At 37.8% G+C, this 20,213-nt stretch overlaps 1 protein-coding gene across 1 annotated transcript; it reads left to right on the top strand.

Annotated features, from left to right (window-relative positions):
* The first annotated feature begins 13,681 nt into the window (after nt 1–13,681).
* On the top strand, nt 13,682–16,771 carry LOC107632895 (uncharacterized). The gene is made up of 4 exons (XM_088506928.1): nt 13,682–14,282; nt 15,226–15,817; nt 15,906–16,279; nt 16,445–16,771. The coding sequence occupies exons 1-4, from the start codon at nt 13,719–13,721 to the stop codon at nt 16,769–16,771; spliced, it is 1,857 nt and encodes a 618-aa protein (XP_088363054.1). The 5' UTR covers nt 13,682–13,718.
* Nucleotides 16,772–20,213: the final 3,442 nt, after the last annotated feature.

The following is a 20,213-nucleotide window of genomic DNA, read 5'->3' as shown; positions in this document are numbered from 1 at the left end:
ATCATTTCAAACTCTAATAATGTGGTTTGATTGCTTGATTTGCAAGAAGCTTTAAGAATTATGGGGTTCTTTTATGTTGTTGAATATGGTCCGACCTCTTGTGGGCTTGCTTGAATGTATGTGTTGTTATACCTGGCTTTCTGACTTGTTGTGATGATTTTCTTTTACTGTGTTGTAGGTATAGCTTTATGTCTCATTTAGTAATACTCAACATGTCCTCTAAAGTTCTATCTGACCTAGACTGGGTAGATATTACTGTGTTTTCTACTATTCCTGTAATTGATAATGAGTATGCTTAAATTTTTCGTAGACAACATAGGCTGTGTAGAGATCGGGAGGATGAGGATAGATATGAGATTGTGGTTGCAAATCCCGAGGAGAGAATTATTTTTTTCTGACTTGACAAGTCGGAATGTTATTTCATTTACATGTACGAGTGCTTTTTTACTAGGCTGAGGGTGAATTTCCATTTTTCTGATTTTGAATATGAAATTCTCCATCTATGTAAAGTTGTCCCTTTTCAACTCCATCCTAATTCTTGGGGTATTTTGAAAATTTATCAGCTAATAAGTCGAGAACTCGACCTACCTTTATCCTCCAACATTTTCTTTTATCTTTTTCAACTCACTAAACCATTCAGTTCAAAAAAACAGGGCTAAATTTCCTTCTGGACTGTTCAAAGAAGGAAGTTTTTTTTTTCTATTTTTAACGATTCTTTCTATGATTTCAAAAATCATTTTTTCAAGATCCGATCGATTGAGGGTGTTTGACCTTTCTTTCTGAATGAGAGAGACACATATCTTTTTAGCCTGTATTGGGAGGAGTTTTCCACAATTATAAAATACAACCTGGAGGATTTAGATAATGTAGAGAAGTGTATAATCATCATGTTCCAAGAGTGTTGGGGCCGAGCTTCTAACCTTGATACTAAGAAGTTTCTGGTAAGAAAACCGAGCTAGGTAGTACTTTCTTTGCATTTTGTAGATACATTTTTGTTGGTATTTATTATGCTTATGTAATCCGACTTTGATATTTGGTTTTTCAGCAAGGATGACTAATGGGTTGAATGCTCTGAAAACTGTCTGTCAAGCCAAAAGAAATGTTGCTGCCCGAGTTATTCAATTAAAAGAGGCCGGTAAGTCAGGTGAACTCTCCTCCCCCGCCAAGTCGGACTCGAGTCCTTCTTTCTTAATTAAGACTCTTCTCGATCCTACTCTTCCTCCTCCTCTTACTCCTCCTGCTGGATCTGGTATTCAAACTATTCCCCCTGTTCCTCCTTTTCCCAAGTCAAAATCGAAAAAATGTAAGACTTTCGAGTCTGGAAGTGTGTATGAACAGGGGTTTGATACTGTGATTTTTTGTGAAAAACACGTCCTTCCACACAGTTTTATTAGTATGGACGGTGTTTCTATAAAAAATCACCTTCAAGGTTTAGCCCAAGGTGGAATTAGAATGGCCAGGATTCATTCTGCTTTTACTAAGACAGCTTGAAGAGACTCCCCTTGGTGTCACTTAGCAAATTTTGACGGACTTGCAAGCTGAGGCGTGGCATCTTTGTGGGAATCTAAGCAGAAGTGGAGAAGGAAAAGGTAAGTTTTATTTCTGACCTTTTAAAGCTTCGAAAGAAGGCAAAGCATGCTAAAGCTCCTGTGTCATGGCGAAAGATTTAAAAAAAAGGTTGAGGAGAGTTACACTCGAGTTTTCGGGGAGAAACCGGATTTGGTGAATAAGGTCGCCAGATTGAAGGAAGGATATACTGATATGGAGGAGTCGATTTCCCAAGGTATGGATAAAATGACCGAAAACTTGAAAGCTCAATTTCGGGTTGTTTCTCCCAACACGGATCTCTCTCTTATTGATCCCGAGTTGATTGTGGTTGATGGAAAAATCGTTCCTTCCTCTGATGATGATATCTCTTCAAAAAATTCCAAGACATCAGGAGCCCGGGTTGAGGAAGCTTCCCAAAGCTTTCCAATTCGGATAGACAAAGAACCTTCTTTTTCTCCGACCCAACTTGAAAAGACTTTCCCTACCTCCTCTGCTCAACTTGAAAAGATGATGTGTGAGCATCTTATACCCTTTTCTAGTTATTTTCATACTATTTTTAGTTAGATTTTATTTACTTTTACTTGATTTTAGTGCAAAATTCACCTTTGAATGCTACTTTGAGTTTTTCTTATGTTTTTATGATTTTAGGTGAAATTCGGAGCAGTTTAGAGAAGTCTGGAGCAAGAAAGGAAAATGATGGAAGCTCCCCCATGGGCGTTGAACGCCCAACCTGGCGTTCAACGCCAGCAGGAGGCGTGAAGTCAGAATGTGCTCTCCCTCTCCGGCATTTAACGCCCAATCCTGGCACTGAACGCCAGCATGCAATCCGAAGCACACACCTATTGGACCTCCAAGTGAATTTTAGCACTTATTAGTTTATCTTATTTTATCTTTATAATTTTTTATATTAAAAATAATAACTTTTAGGTTTAGCATTTATTATTAGATTAGTATTTAATGGAGGAGATCACCTAGGTTTAGCATCAGATCTTTTTCCTTCTGCACTTTTAAGAACCCTGTTTTCTCTGTAAGTTATGAGCAACTAAACCCTTTGGTTAAGGTTAGGAGCTTTGTTTATTTCTATGGATTAATATTATTACTTTTCTATTTTAATATATATTTGATTCAATTCTAAGGTGTATTTTCGTTCTTAATCTAATGAAACTGGGTGGAACGGAAGTATGACCCTTTTTCTACATGAGTTCTGGTGAGACTCGGAAGAGGTATTTTGAACTATAGCTTGAGAACACACCTCCTAGATGGCTAATCCACAACTCGTTGGGAACATGGAAACGTCTGTTCAGCCGGGATCTAGGGTGATTAGGGCCTTTATGCTATAAACTAGTTTTTTGAACTTCACCCTCTAATTCGAATTAAATGACCACGGAAGTGGCGTTTGATGAGGATCAGAGGAGATTAAATTGCTAAGGAATTAGGGTTTAATCGCTTAAAGTTTGCCAAAGAATGTATCACTCATTATTAAAATAGTTAGTAAAAAGTTTCAATCCAGAAAGATAAACATCTTCGAGACCTTAACTATTTTCTCATTATTGATTTCACACCAAACCTTTCACTGCTTTCGTTATTATTTTGTTTATGCGCTTTTACCACAACCACCTTTTACTGTTTTCCTGACTAAGTCCAACAAGATAGCTATTGCTTGCTTAGTCTGACAATCCTCGTGGGATCGAACCTCACTCACTTGAGGTATTACTTAGATGACCCGGTACATTTGCCGGTAAAGTTGTGCGAGTTCTGTAACACCCTACCACACAGAATCTTATGCTTAAGTCATAAAACTAAGGTGGCGAGGTATTACGACGTCTAAAGTAAAATCATATATAATATAGGTGAAGTGGAATTTTGCCTATGAAGAAAAGTTAATGCAAAGTGTTAAACAGAAAAATTGCATCACTCGCTTAAGCGATAAATATGAGAGAAGAATTCCAAAGATACGTAAAGCAAGGCTTTTGACTCGGCTCGCGAAGCTAGAACCGGCCAAAGCAAATATATACATATACATACATATATATATATATATATATATATATATATATATATATATATATATATATATATATATATAACCCAAAAAAGTAACCCCAAATATATGACAAAACACCTGTTTCTCCAAGTCAACCTCTAGGAGGGACAAAATACAAAATACAAGAGTGGAGAATCTATATACATATATACAAAGCATAAAACAAAATACAGCAATCCCAGGATAACCAACTTCACTTGCAGAGGGAACTTCAGACGCTCACCGAGGTGCATCTCGACCTGCATCTGAAAAATAAAAATATCGTATGGGGTGAGAACCGGAGGTTCTCAGTATGGTTAAGGTACCCACATATATAATAAATAAGGTCTCAAGAAAGCCAGAGGTAATCCTAGACCGTCGACACTCAGATTATAAAACTTAAAGGTAATAAATTGTAAACCATAAGTAGGGTAGGTCATCTAAGGTTTTAAACTTGATCAAAACCTAATCAAAACCCTCAATCCTTCGCCTTTCCTCTAATCCTCCAACTTTGGTACACAGACAAGCAAAACAGACAAGTCAAGCACATACAAAAAACATATATAACAAGTAGACAGTTAGCAATTAACATGAATAAACAGTTAAGCAAGCCAAGACAATGCACACTCAAATAAAACATACAAATGCATATGATGAATGCCTGTCCTATGGCTGATGATATCATATGTCGGTTATATAGCCAACCCGACACGTCCTGGTAGCTAACCAAGGACTAAAACACCCATTGCGAAGCAAGTGGGTTTGAACTACAACCCCCTTGCTACTACCCACTCAACCCAGAGCTAGTGGAATAACCACTACTGCGGCTACTACCCAGGCGGGTGTTTAAAAGCTAAACCTAGAGCAAGTGGAATAACCACTACTGCTGCTACTACCTAGGCGTCACAATCACTAACCTGGAACAAGCGGGACGAACCACCATCCTTGCTACTGCCCAGGGTCTCAAACATACATTCATTCAAAACTCCATAATTAAAGTTATTTTTCATAATTCTGTTTCTCTACCTCATACTAGGAGCAAGTGGACATCGCCACTGCTACTCCTGGGGCCACAATCACATTTACACACTTCTCGTTCATAATTCACACCTCTCAAACTTTCTTCATCTCTAAGTTACTACTCCTCTCTATCTTTTACTCACCACTTAACATACAACTGAGGTATACGGGCTAAAAGAGTGAAAATAGAGGTTTAGAGGTTCAAAATTATATTTTAAAACACAAAACTCACTTTGCTGATTTTAGGGTTCACGCATACGCGTACGCATGGGCATGTTTTTCTTGCTCGCGTAGAGGTTGGTCTCGTTGCGTGTAGTGGTCACGTACGCCAGACCTGCAGATTAGGAAAAATGCTGAATGCTATAGAATTTTAGCCTTGCCCTCCAAACTTTCGACGCGCAAAACTTTTTCGTATTAAAACATTTTTCATCCATTTTTCAAACGGCGTAAACTTCACGGATCCAATTTTCATATGAAAAAGATTTGAAAAAATTTGGGGGTACGGAAGCTGAGTTATGGCTCGCCGATGTTCGGACAAAAATTCATTTTACACAAAAACCTCAAACCTTTATTTTCATCAAAAATCAAACTCAATCAACATTTTATGCTTACAAACAACCCACCAACACACCATATCACAGCCACACAGTCTTCACATCCTACCATACCTCAAATCTACATAATTCTCATACATGGACTTCACAATTTTACCAACAAATCACCAAAAATTCATCATCTATTCATATTCATCATTATCAACATATCAAGCATCATTAATCCATCATTTATCACCCTACTCTCATCATGAACAATAATCATCAACAAATACTCAATCCATATCAACAATCATCATCAAAGGTGCTAGGCAATTATCATACTCATGCATTCACACCTATCCTATGGTCATCTAGCCTAAGTTTTCACAAGACATTATATATTAAATATGAGAAACCTAAACCATACCTTGGCTGATTTCTCGTATAACCTAGAACGTCACAATTTGTCACCGTTCCACGACACCCAAGTTTCCAAAGCCTCACCAAACGGGTCTCTGGCTCCCCAGAGTCTAATACCAAGTCTCCAACACCACCAATTTGTTTCCAAAATACACAATCCAAACTAATTTCACAAAATAACACTAAAATCACCATAGGATTCACTATTTAGTTAACTTGACAAGGATTAAACATTCCTCACCTTGCCAACGGAAGAATTGAGCCAAAATCCAGCACATCCACTAAGTTAACTTGATCCTAAACATCAAAATCAACAAAATTTTAACACCCCAAACCATAGGATTTTCAAAATTGGGGAAGGAGGAAATCAAAACTAAAAAGTGACTTTCTTATCTAATTAAGAACTTGGCTTTGTAGAGCTCGACGCTGCGGTCGCGTGGCCACAAACGGTGCGGCGATCGGAGCTCCGGATTTGAAGTTATGATCAAATGAAACTTTGATCAATGGGACAAGGGTTTGATGAGCTCCCCTCCCCTACCAGCATGTGTTTTGTGTTTTTAATGGGGAAGGGTTGAGTTTCATTACTTTTATACTTGGGCCTTGGGCCCAATACGGGCCCGTTCGACTCAATTTTGGGCCAAATTCTTTAAAATTGGTGTCAAAATTCCTATTTTAATTTTCTCTACTCTATTAAACTATAAAATTTCATCTTCTAATTTCTTGATTAATAATTATTTTATTGGCTAATTACTTACCAACTTCGCGGGTTTTACAAGTTCTAATTTTGCGCACCAAATTTTTGGCGCCGTTGCCGGGGATTGTTCGTGATTGACAACTACCGGTTCTCTTGTTGCTTAGATTAGGTAATTTTATTAGTTTTTGTTTAAATTATCTTTCTTTTGATTTTCGAAGTCTTTCTTATTTATTTTTCTTAATTTTTGTTTGTTATCTTATTTATCTTTCCCGTAATTTCAAATTTTTTTTGTTTGAGCTATATTATTTTTATTTGATTTTAAATTTTAAGTTTGGTGTCTGATAAATCCATATTTCATGAGTTCTTTTGTACTTAATTAGAGTGATTTATTCAACTCTTCACCTACTTATTCACATTAATTGCATGGTTTTACTTTCCCTTCCTTATTATGTCATATTGTGAAAAACATGTTTCCTAAGCTTTAAAAAAATTAATTATTTTAATTACCTTTATTTCCATTCGATGTCGTGATTAGTGTGTTGAGTAGCTTCAGGTTTCCTAAGGCTGAATGACTTAAAAGGATGAAAAAAGAAAACATACAAAAATGGAAGGAGAAGACAAAACGGAGCTTTAAGGAAACTGGTATCCACGCGATCGCATGGACAACGCGATTGCGTGCCAGAAGCAAAGAAGCAGCGACGCGGCCGCATGACTGACGCGACCGCGCGCCTTGAGTAGAACACCCACGACGCGGACGCGTGACTGACGCGACCGCGTGGAAAGGAAAAGCTCCAGATGACGCGACTGCGTGACCCACGCGGACGCGTGACAGAGGCCACGTATCAGAATTTACAGAATACGCCCCCAGCGATTTCTGAAGCCCTTTTTGGCCCAGATCCAAGTACAGAAAGCATAGATTAGAGGTTATAAAGTGGAGAAATGCATCCATTCAGAGAGAGCTCGCCAATTTCTAGTTTTCATGATTTAGATTTAGTTTAGAGAGAGATTCTCTCTCTCTTAGGATTTAGGACTTCTTCTTGTTTTGGGAGTAACTCTGGATCCAGGTTTTAATGTTCTTTTATTTCAATTTTACTTTTATTTATTTGATTCCAATATTTGAATTGATTATTATAATTTAAATTATGAATTATTCCATGTTATAGATTTCTATTTGAATTAATGATATTTAAGGTATTTTCAGTTTATGATTGTTCTCTTTGATTTAAGTTGCCACTGCTTCCCATCTAAGGACACTTTTATTATTCCAGCAATTTACTTTTTTCCCTTTTGGTCTTGGTTAAGAAATCAGTGACTCAACATTATCGAACTCAGCATAATTGATAATCGTTATCTTGCTAATTGATCTGAACTTCAATAATCCCAACTTTTTCCTAGGAAATAAATAGGATTCGAAGGTCAAACTAATTAGTCCCTTGACTTACCTTTGCTTCATAGGTTAACTAAGTGGAATTAAGATACAACTTTCATTATTGTTGAGAGGGATAACTAAGTTGGACTTCTAATTTCCCTTATCTTGCCAAAAGTCGTTTTACAGTTATTATTTATTTTTAATTGCCATTTAATTCACTCGTCATTTAAATTACTTGCTTCTCACCTTCTAAACCTCGATTACAACCTTTATAACCAATAATAAGAACATACTTCCTCGCAGTTCCTTGAGAAGACGACCCGAGGTTTGAATACTCGGTTAACAATTTTTAAGGGGTTTGTTACTTGTGACACCCAAAACGTTTGTATGAAAGGACTTTTGAAGGTTTAGAAACTATACTTGCAACGAGGATTTATCCGCAATTTTCTAGACCACGCAAAAGTTCTCTCGTCAAAATGGCGCCGTTGCCGGGGAACTGCTAACGTGTGCCTTATTATTGGTTATTGTAAATATTTTTCTTTTGCTTGTTTATTTATTTTTGTTTTTCCTTTTTATCTTTATTTGCTACTATGAACTCTCACCCCTCTCGCTTTGAGTTTGGTTCTAATATTGTTAAAGGAAATAGAAGTTACAGCAGGAATGTGCATCAAGGTCAGACCAATCAAGGATGGATGGAACCAAGAGGATCTAATCAACCCTTTTGGCAACAACACCCTCCGAGATATCCTGGACAAAGACCATTCTACCGTGCATACCCAGCTGAAAGATATGGTGGACAACCTTGTAACTACCAACAAATCCCACCCCGTGCATATGAACCATCCTTTCAACATAACCTCGAACCACCACACTCACAAGCTTCTCTTCACCATTCGCCATCATATGATCCTTCCTTACCCCAATACCAATCCAATCGTTCCCAATCATCACCACTTTTCTTTGTATCATGTCCAAGTCCGGCAAACCGCGAAGCAGAGGATCGCCTAAAAGAAACAGTAATTAAATTTCAAACAACCATTCAACAACTGGAGCAAGCACTAATTCAATGGGCCACTAGGCGCTCAAATATACAAGGATCAACCACAGCTCCATGTGGACAGCCCGATGAAGAGCGTAGCATGAAAGAAATACTAGAGACTCCAGTGGACAAGACAGAGAATGAATTCGTACTAGCACAAATGGAAGAAGCTGTCATTGTTCAAGAAGAAGAGTTGGTTGAAGATCTAGGAGATGCTGAACTTCCTTGGGAATCCAGAATTGAGGAAAACTCCGTCCAAGATGCTACAGTTGATGCTAAGGAGGATACCCTACAATCTCCAAGGCAAGTCGTTTACGAAGAATCAGACGGAATAATCCAAGAAGCAAATTTTCTTGATGATGATAGTCACAAGTCTAGTTCTCCTAGTGATGAACTTGCGTCCGCAAGTGAATTCTCTGAGATCGAAGAATTTTCCCCAAGTGAATATGAAGATGATGCGGAGGTAGATTTCTCTCAACCTCCAATCTATGACTCGAGTGATGAGGAAGACATAGAAGACTTTGACCAGGATACAGATACAATTGAAGATCTTTGCAAGGAAGTGGAAGAATTCACAGAAGAGCATAAGGAAACAAAACTTGCAGAACCACCAAAAACACCTATCCCAAGGCCATTACCACCTAATACAAGCTTCAAGTGGGTACAATCCTTAACTTATAATTTTACTTATTCACTTGAATATGGTTTGCTTGAAACAGATGGCCAACTTAGAGCTCTCTGCGGCTTTAAGAGTAAGAGGGAATTGGCTCGTACTCAGAACTGGTGCACCAGGTTCAATAAGGTTCCACGCTTCATTTGCAAGAAGCTAGAGCTTTAAAGCCAGTGAGAATCTCACGAAAACTTTTGAGAAGGAAGAAAAAGATACCACTATGGCTGGAGGAAATCCAAACGCTGAGGAGCACACCAAGAAAGTGCTTGGCTCATACGCTGCACATACTGTTGACTTCTACATGCGCAGTATATCAGTACCTGCCATTGGTGCCAACAATTTTGAGCTCAAGCCTCAACTGTTCACTTTGGTGCAACAAAACTGTCAGTTTCATGGACTCCCGCAGGAGGACCCCAACAAGTTCATCTCTGATTTCCTACAGATTTGTGATACTGTTAAGACGAATGGAGTGAACCCCGAGGTTTACAAGCTCAGCTATTTCCTTTTGCTGTAAGGGACAGAACAAAGTTATGGCTGGATTCTTAGCCTAAGGAGAGCTTGGACACATGGGACAAGGTGGTCACTGGATTTCTGGCTAAGTTCTTTCTATCCCAGAAGCTGAGTATGCATAGAGTGGAAGTCCATACTTTCAGACAGAAAGAAGGAAAATCCTTCTATGAGGCCTGGAAGAGGTACAAGCAGCTGATCAGGAGATGTCCTCCCAACATGATTTCAGATTAGACCATGCTAGAGATCTTTTATGATGGCCTCTCTGAGATGGCCAAGATGTCACTGGACCACTCTACAGGTTGTTTACTACACATGAAGAAGATGCCTGAGGAAGCAAACGAGCTCATTGAGATGGTTGCCAACAACCAGTACATGTACACTTCTGAGAGGAACCTTGTGAATACTAGGACTACTCAGAAAAGAGGAGTCATGGAAGTGGACACACTAGATGCCATTTTGGCTCAGAACAAGCTTATGTCCCAACAAATTAGCATGATCTCCCAATACTTAAGTAGGATGCAGGTTCCAGCTGTCAATACTCAAGATGCACCCTACGATGGAGACGTTGGTGACATTGCTTAGATCACCATGGAGGAAGTAAATTATAGGGGTGTAATCGGTTTAATTTGGTTCGGTTTTGGACTGAAAATCAACCAAACCGACCTGTTCGGTTTTATAACAATGCCAACCATTCGGTTTGCTGTTTTCTGGACAACCGAACCGAACTGAACCGAACCAACAGCGATTTGGTTCGATCGATTTTTTTTATTTTTTAAACCTAATAATCAGAATTAAATCATCATAAAATGAAGTTTAAAACCATCAATAACTAGAATAACAAGAGTATATGACATCCAAATTCAATACAAATTCAACTTGTCCCAACAATTAAACATAAAACAAAGACAATTAAACATGTCTAGCAAACAACAAAAATAAACACACTTTAAAAACTAAAACAGCCGCTTTAAACTAAATGGAAACCAAAACAGCCACCATGCTTAATCTGAATTCACACCAGACTCATCATCATCTTCTCCGGTTAGTGCAATTTCTATAAATACAAAATAAAAAAATCAATATAGATTATTAACATAAACAAATACAGTAATTTCATTGAAAAATCAGCATTCAAACTTGTTCAAAAAACCACTTTCCAGCATTTATGCAACAGCAACAAATTATGAAACATACTAAGTTCAAAACACAGTAGTGAAAGCATAATAAAGCAACAGACAACAGCAACATACTAGGTTATTAAAGCAACAACAACAGCAACATACTAGGTTATTAAAACAACAGTAACATATTTTAAAGAAACAACAATATATAAAGATAAAAACAATCAAAGGCTATAAAAACAATCATAACGGAAATACTATTTGGTTGGTTAACAATAAAATTGGAAATAGTATATAATGATTAATCTTATAGTGAATATAAAAAATATTTGTGAGTGTTCCTAATATAGTATGCATAAGATGTGTTTCTAAGTTAACAAAACTCTTTTTATTATTAATAAATTTAAAAAAAAATTATCGAACAACTTAATAATTTATAGTTCTTTTATGTGTTCCTAATATATTATTTTTTCTTATGAAAGAAAAAGATAAACACAACTAAAAAGATAAATTCTTCCTAAACTTTTACAAGAAATATTTATCTTTTACACTTTGCCACTCTCTCCATTTCAAAATTCATCTCAATGGATTCTTAAGAGTATTTACCCAAATTGGTCCCCAAAGAATTTTGAAGTGGACGTTTTGGTCCCTAACAAAATTTAATTATGTAATTAGTCCCCAACTTTTGTAAACGTTCGTCATTTTAGTCCTTCTGTTAGTTTCCTCCGTGAAATTCTAACGGTAGAGTCCAACGTGTCACGTTCAGGTGATGAGTCAGCCGTTAAGTGCCACATGTTCAATCAAGACAAATTGGTCCCTATTCTGAATGATGCTAAACGCGGCGTTTTGGGAGTAGGGCACAAGGGTGTGTGTCATTTCGTTAGCTGAGTGGCTTTAAAGGTCCATTTTTGTCTCCCCCCCCCCAAAACGAAATTACAACCAGCACCCTCTCTTCCCCTAGGTTTTACAAAGAAAGCCACCACCACGTGAACCGGTAGTCAGTCTTCCGACGACCTCGCTGACATTGTTGACTCAAGACTTTGTACCAAACGAAGTTATTGTAGAAGAAGGTTTTGCCGGTCTATCGGTCTTCACCGGTCAGGTTAGTATATCTTTTCTCTATTATGATGCGGATGGTATAGTTGATCATCATTGCAATTGTTCGAATGTGTTTACCTTGTGTATCTGTTTCTGGCAGTAGAAATTAGTTACTGAAGAAAGTGTTTTTAAGTTCTTCATTACTATGAAAATTAGTTACTGATAAGTGACGTAATGCATGCATATATGAGTTTAACATTAAAAAGATTCAATATTTTGTGGTAAATATACTTTATACATTAATTAATCTAGTTATCACAATTAGGAAATCAAAGTTTGAGCAGTTGTTGTTTAATATGAAATTGCTCTGTATAAGTTTGTGTTCTGATTTTGACATTTTATTCCATGTTTATGGATTGCAGATGACTGATTGGGTTATCCCTGTCTTTCAACATGGGGGGAGTTTTGTCAAAGATAACAAGGGTGAACTACTTTACATTAATGGGAATGTAAAGAGATTTCCTCCTTTGGATCTTGATTTAGTGAATTATTTTGATTTGAAGAAAATTTTTGAAGTACTTGGCTACCATGCATACAAAAAGATGTATTGGTATGATCCAACAGCTCCTAGTTATGAAGCAGGCCTACATCCTATATATGGAGACAAGGAAATCAGAGAGATGTGTGACAAAAAGAGGGAGGATAGAGAGACAGATGAATTGTGTTTGTTCTTTAATCATCCAATTATGAAAGATGTTGATTTTGAGGATAGCGATGATACTGATGAGCATAGTGAGGCCGAGGTCTTGTCTGATGAACTAATTTCTGACAATGATAGCTATGATAGCTATGAAAGTGCTGAAGACGAGGCGTATAAACCCCCACCTCCAGGATTTGAGGATGACACCGATGATAGCTATAATAGCTTTGAAGATGAAGAACTCATGAAGAAAACAAAGAGAAAATGTGGCAAAAGAGATAAGAAGGGTAAGAAGAAAGCTGTTGGAAAAAAGGATAATGCAAGAAAGATGGTTGTTGAAAAAAGGGATAATGCAAGGAAGAAAGGTGGGCCTAAACAGACTACTAGGCCCAATGACAAATATGGGCCCAATATAACTGTTGGGCCTACTCCTACTAATGGGTCTACTCCTACTGCTAGGCCTAGTCCTACTGCTGGTGGGTCAGAATTTGGTGTTGGACCGGGTATAGCAGAGGAAGGGGATGACATCTTTAGTGATGAGTCTGATGGTTTAGGATTTGAGTCAGAGGGGTTTGATATACCTCAATCATCAGACAATGAGGGAGATGATTTTGATTGGCCCCAATTCAATGAGGAAGCAGACTTTGGTGATGTTCAACTCCAATTGAACATGGAGTTTGCCACATTGGATCAATTCAAGCATGCCTTAAAGGACTATACTATTGCTGAAGGAAGGAGAATTTTTTATGTTAAAAATGATAATAGAAGAGTTAGATGCAAGTGTGCAAGTGGGGAAGAGAAGGTTATGATTGCAAAGGCAAAGTTCAAGGCTAAATGTAAGGCTAAAAGGAAAGAGACTGATGCTGCAGAAGTGGATAATTCTGGAGAGAATGGAACTGCTATTGTCCCTAGCAGTGATGATAATGAATGTCCCTGGCTGATTTATTGTGCTTGGAATAGTGCTAGAGGGTGCTACCAGATTAAGACGTATGAGCCTAAACATACTTGTCCTAGGGAATTCGGGTCTAACATGGCTGATCAGAAATGGGTGGCTGATAAATTAGAGAAGAGGTTATTGACCCAACCTCACATGACTCATGGCGAAGCTTTTGATCATATTAAGATAGACTTTAATGTGGTGTGCAGTGACAAGATGATTTATAGAGCTTTAAGGGTTGCTAGGGAAAGGTATGTTGGGAATGAGAGGGCTCAGTATGGAAAGTTGAGAGATTATCTCACTGAAATACACAGAAGCAATCCTAGCAGCACTGCATTGCTGGAAACAACCCCCACAATTCCTGGTTCACCGCCATTGTTTAGCAAACTGTATATTTGTCTAGAGGGGTGTAAAAGGGGGTTTAAGGCTGGTTGTAGACCACTGATTGGGTTGGATGGATGTCACTTGAAAGGATATTATGGGGGGCAATTGTTGTCTGCTGTAGCTCAAGATGTAAACAATCACTTCTATGTGATTGCCTATGCGGTAGTTGACAGTGAAACAAAACAAAGTTGGAAGTGGTTTTTAAAACTTCTTCAAGAGGATATTGGTAACTGCTCAACAGAAGAATGGAATTTTATCTCGGATCAACAGAAGGTAAATGACCATTGCACTGATTGTATTTGACTTTATTTTACTTGCTGTGATTAAATTAGGGTTGGTGTGGTTGCATTTGAATTGAATTGTTGTTATAATAGTTGCATAGAATTGTTATAATTGTTGTTCATGCTTACTGTGATTATATTTGTGAATGTTAACGCTTACTTGTATTTTCTCTTCTATCATAAAATCTGGTTGGTTAGTAATTAATACTGCTTCTTTTATTTCAATGTCACAAGTTAAACTGAAATTTGGTCGTAAATTAACTTTTCCACTTTGTTTTCTACGTATATATAGTCATGTCTCAAGCTAATCTTTATATTGTTGCATATTTATTGGATGAGGAAGCGTGCCATACAAAAAAGTGTGTTTCTATTCATGTGATATTATTGGCATATATAAAGAGCATGTTACTTCTTCACCTAATAATATCATGACTATTGTTGCATAATATAATAGCATGTTACTATTCATGTTATAATAGCATGTTACTGTTCATGTTATATAAAGAGCATGTATAATAGCATGTTACTATTCATGTTATATAAAAAGCATGTTACTGTTCATGTGATATTATTGGCAGATATTATTAGTGGAATGCGTGACATTTGAATTAGTGTAATTGATTATAAGTCTCTTATGCTCTTGTCTTTTATTTGAATTGTACTATTTGTAGTAATTAAATTTAAATTGATGTCATTATATTTGAATTGAATTGAGGTGAAGTTAATATGAAATAGTGTTCTAATAAGGTTTCGGGTGGATGAAAGGGTCTAGATGAATGTCAAATTATATTACTAAGGACCAATCTGTCTGATAAATAATTTACTTAGGGGCTTATTTGTCTGATAAATAAATTTTTTGGGGATCTTACTGTCTGATCTATGATTTTATTAAAAAAGTCTGTATATGTGTTTGTTCATTTTGATGCCTTCTTCAGGGTTTACTGCCTGCTTTGCATGAGGTGATGCCGAATGCACACCACAGGAATTGTGTAAGACACATTTGGAAGAATTTTATTGGGAGGTTCAAGGACAAACAACTAAAAAATATGGTGTGGACATGTGCAAAGAGTAGTATAGATGTAGAGTTCCAACATCATATGCAGAGGCTAAAGAGGATGAACGAAGAAGCATGGGCATATCTTGCAAAGTTTCAACCCTCTTGCTGGACCAAATCTTATTTTAGTCATTGGCCAAAACTTGACAACGTGACCAACAACATGAGTGAGGTCTGGAATGCCAAAATTAACCACTATAGGAGAAAGCCTATTCTCACCATGTTGGAGGAGCTTCGTTGTTACTTGATGAGGAGAATGGAAAAACACAAGAAGATTCTAAGCACCTACACTGGAGTACTGGCACCAGTTCAGCAAAGGAAATTGGAGGACCTTATGAAGGATACTAAATTCTGGACGGCTCAATGGACTGGTGACAATGATCGTAACGTGTTTGAGGTGCAGACACATTCAAAGAAGGTTGGTGTTAATCTTGGAAGGCATACTTATACCTGCAATATGTGGCAACTGACAGGTAGTCATAACATGTTGTGTTTGACTTACATGAGTTTAAGATATGCATTCTGCTGTATTGAAGTCAACGCTAGTTAATTCTTTTGTAGGAATACCATGCGTTCATGCATTAGCAGCTATTCAAAAGAGGTGTGATAGGCCTGAACTATATGTGCATCATTGGCTGAAGATGGATGCATTTAGAGCAACCTATGAGCATGTCATGAAACCTGTCAACTCAGAAGAGTATTGGGTAAAGACTGGACTACTATCTCCAGAGCCACCCATCATTAGGAGACCTGCAGGCCGCCCCACGAAGAAAAAAAGGAAGGCGGACCCTGTTGAAGATGCGCGTGATGGAACAAAAGGACGACGAACATTCAAGGTTACCTGTAAAAAATGTGGCGAATCTGGCCACAATGCAAAAACATGCAAGGGACCACCAAGGCCTAAACCCCCACCAAAGAATAAAGGTAAAAAAAGGGTAATGGAAATGGATCCACCATTGCAGCAGGGTCACAGGAAGAAGTACAAGTAACCCTATCAGCCCCTCAACCACAGCCACAGGTACCTTTCTAAATTGGATTATATTCGATGCTTTGTATGCCATTCATGTACTTACTTGTCTTGTTACTTCGTCTTGTGTTAGGAGCAAACTACTAACTCATCCAACCAAGTTGCATCAACAACAAGTTTTAGGCCTCCAAGACCCAAACAACAAATTCTGAGACCTCATGTAGCTCCGGTCACTGCCCCAACACCTCCTATGAAGCTTGTTTCGGCTCTAAGACCTTTACCTCCACCAACTTTAACTCCTCCACCTACAGCCCCATTTGCTCTAGTGCCTAGGTCACTCCATCCGAATCAGATACCAATAATCTCTCCAGAAACAGTTGCTGTTACAAGCTCTGGAACTGTTGCCAGAGTATTCAAGTTCATGCCTACACCAGGACTCAACCTCCAAAAGAAGAAATGATATTGCTCTATGATATCATGCTGATTGTAGTTATGTTGTTTAGTTTATTAAGACCCTTTTGTAACAGATTATGGTTATGTAGTGCATTTATGCAACTTTGAGCTATGCTTTTGGAATGTATCTTTGATGCTAGCAACAGATATAAACTAGCTAGGAGTAAGTTTTTTGTTGGAATATTCAGAACTTTGATGTTTGATTTCAAATATACGAAATTATGGTTATTAGACTATTATGATAATTATGAGTGATGTGATTTGTATTAAATCAAGTTTTTGAAACATTAGTTTTGTGAATGCATATGATTCTAATATTTGGCAAAGGAAATTTCATTACACAATTCTGACAGACTATAATATTAGCAATTACACTTTGATCAATTATTCAATTACAATATATCCATACATAATAAGCACTTAATTCCCTTCTTTTACTACCTAACTATATCTTTCCTAAAAAAATACAAACCAAAAAACCTAGCATGAAAAAGAACACATTTTTCCAATGACTGCTCCACTCCCTCCTTTTACTTATATTCTTAGTCTTCTTCTCTAATTCATCTACCAAATCTTTCAACTTCTTCACCCTCTCTTCCAGTACAACATTATGCTGGTTATCTTGCATTTCATGGGAAAAAACTTTGTCAAACCATATAAAAAATTCACAGTGTGAAAGATTCTCCTACATTGAAGGGGAAAATGCACAAAATCAGAGTTAACCCATGAATTTTACAATGCATAAAGAAGATACCATACCCAATGTTTCTTACCCTATAATAAGGACAACCAAAGAAAGGTCTTCTTGGGTTCTTATCTGTTCCAAATTCCACAACAATGGCATAAGCTCCACAGTGGCATCTTGGATTCTCCCCTCTTGCAATTCCAAATTTGGGGCCACCTGAAGCACTGCTAGCACTACCATCTCCGCTACCTCTAATAACTCGTTGACGATAAAAACTTGCTGAATTCTTTCCACTTGCCATGGTTACACGTTTTCAGAGTAGCACACGAGGATGATTATGACCTTCACACCATTGTTTTAGGATTTAGGGCATCATACAAGAACAAATTTGTAGTTGTATTTCTAGGGACTATTTTGTCTTTCATCCCACGTGGCGTTTAACAGCTGACTCAACACCTTAACATGACACGTTGGACTCCACCGTTAAAATTTCATGGAGGAAACTAACAGAAGGACTAAAATGACGGACGTTTACAAAAGTTGAGGACTAATTACATAATTAAATTTTGTTGGGGACCAAAACGTCCACTTCAAAATTTCTTGGGGACCAATTTGGGTAAATACTCGATTCTTAAATATTCTTTTTGACATATAATATTTTTGGCATAAATTATCTCTAACTTGTTCTCAATTTCAATACATTTCAAGACCTTTTGGTATATAATATTTTTGGCATAAATAAAATTATTTGTGAGATCAGCTTCCAGGATGCCAAAAAGACACATTCATTCACCATAAGATACGAAACAAAATAAAATAAAATAAAATAAAAACATGTATAGAAAATGCAACACGTGCTTTTAGCAGTAGAATGAAAATTTCTCCATGATGTATGTATGTATGTGAGTGGCAAATCTTATCACAAAGATTGGATTTTGTTGCTAAATTCCTACCAAGTACCAACAGACATGCATGAACAACCTTGTGACAATGAATTTTTATGAAAGCAACAAGAATAGACCAGCAACAAGAACATCTCATAAATTGCAACAAATTGTGAAAAAAACCAAGTTACTAACCTCAAAAGAAGACATTGAGTTGCAGGAGAGGGCTCGGAATCAGAGAAGAACGGCTCAGACGAATATCGACGACGTCCTTCATGGTCACGATGGACGACTTGCGATTGAACTCTGAAGGAAGGCGGCAGCTCTCTAGCTCACTGGCTCTCTCAGGCTCTCATTCTCTCAGAGTCTCAGGCATGGAGGAGAAAGAGGGAAGTGAGTTTACTGAAGCTTTGTGTTAGGAGTTGTGTGTGGCTGCGCTAAGTGGTGAGTGGTAAGTTAGGGATTTGGGGGTTTGGTTATTAGGTTAAAGGAAAAACTTGTAAAAATGAGTATTTCTGAATCCATTATTTGGTTCAGTTCGGTTTTTGCTAAGCCAACCAAAAACTGAGTCGAACTGATCGGTTTAATTAAAAAAATTTGATTTTTTGGTTTTTTATTCGGTTTGTAAATTTCGGTTCGGTTTTGCGATAAATTTTGGTCTGGTTCGGTAACTTACACCCCTAGTAAATTACATGAGAAATTCCTCCAGAAATCCCAACAATGATCCCTATGCAAATACTTTTAATCGGGGATGGAGGAATCACCTTAACTTTGGGTGGAAAGATCAGTAGAGGCCGCAACAAGGCTTCAACAATCAGGATGGAACCAATCAAAATAGGTTCAACAACAGACAGTTCCAACCCTCTCAACAGTAGATGGAAACGCCTACCCAAAGCCTCTCTGACTTGGGCACAATAGTTTCTAACATCTCCAAGACTACTCATAGCTTTATGCAAGAGACTCGATCTTCCATTCGAAACTTAGAGATACAAGTGGGTCAGCTGAGCAGCCGGATACCTGAGAAACCTCCCAACACTCTTCCAAGCAACACAGAGGTAAATTCAAAGGAAGAGTGCAAGGTCCTCACTATGGACAAAGAGGCCAAAACCAAGGAAGAGCATGCTGCTGAAGATTTGAAGGAGAACAAGGTTTAAGAAGAGACTAGGAGTGCACTTGTACATGCCCCTATAGAGATGGAGGAGCCTGAATTACAACCTTCTGAACGTGCAATAGGAGATCAATGATGAGCAACTTGCTCAGTTCTTGGTAGTCTTCAAGAAGTTACAAGTCAATATTTCTTTTACTGAGGTGTTAGAGAAGAAACCCCCTTTATATGGCCTATTTGAAAAACACAATATCTGAAAAGAAGACCCTGAGGAGAGATGAAACTGTGGTGCTAACCAAGGAGTGCAATGCCTTAGTGCAAAAGAAGTTATCACAGAAATTGCCAGATCCTGGAAGCTTCCTGATTCCCTGCACTATAGGGACCATTACATTTGAAAAGGCATTATGCGACCTTAGATCAAGCATAAATCTTATGCCTCTCTCTATAATGAAGAAGCTGGGGATTCAAGAGATGCAGCCTACAATGATCTCACTATAGATGGTAGACAAGTCCCTAAAGAGGGCATATGAAATGGTGGAGAACGTTCTTGTAAAGGTTGAAGACCTTTACCTTCCTGCAAACTTCGTGATACTTGACACTGAAGAGGATAAGAACGACTCCATCATCCTAGGGAGACCCTTCCTAGCCACTAGGAAGGCCTTGATTGATGTCGAAAAAGGAGAGTTAGTTTTGAGGCTATGGGAGGACCATGTAATGTTTAAGATGCCCAATCCTTAATCTCTCTCAGACAAAGGAGGAGGTACTAGCATACAAC

Source organism: Arachis ipaensis, chromosome B3, assembly GCF_059453495.1.
Source record: "Arachis ipaensis isolate K30076 ecotype BB chromosome B3, ASM5945349v1, whole genome shotgun sequence".
Classification (NCBI taxonomy): domain Eukaryota; kingdom Viridiplantae; phylum Streptophyta; class Magnoliopsida; order Fabales; family Fabaceae; genus Arachis; species Arachis ipaensis.
Note: the sequence above shows the minus strand (reverse complement) of the source record. Positions and strands in the feature narration are given on the sequence as shown.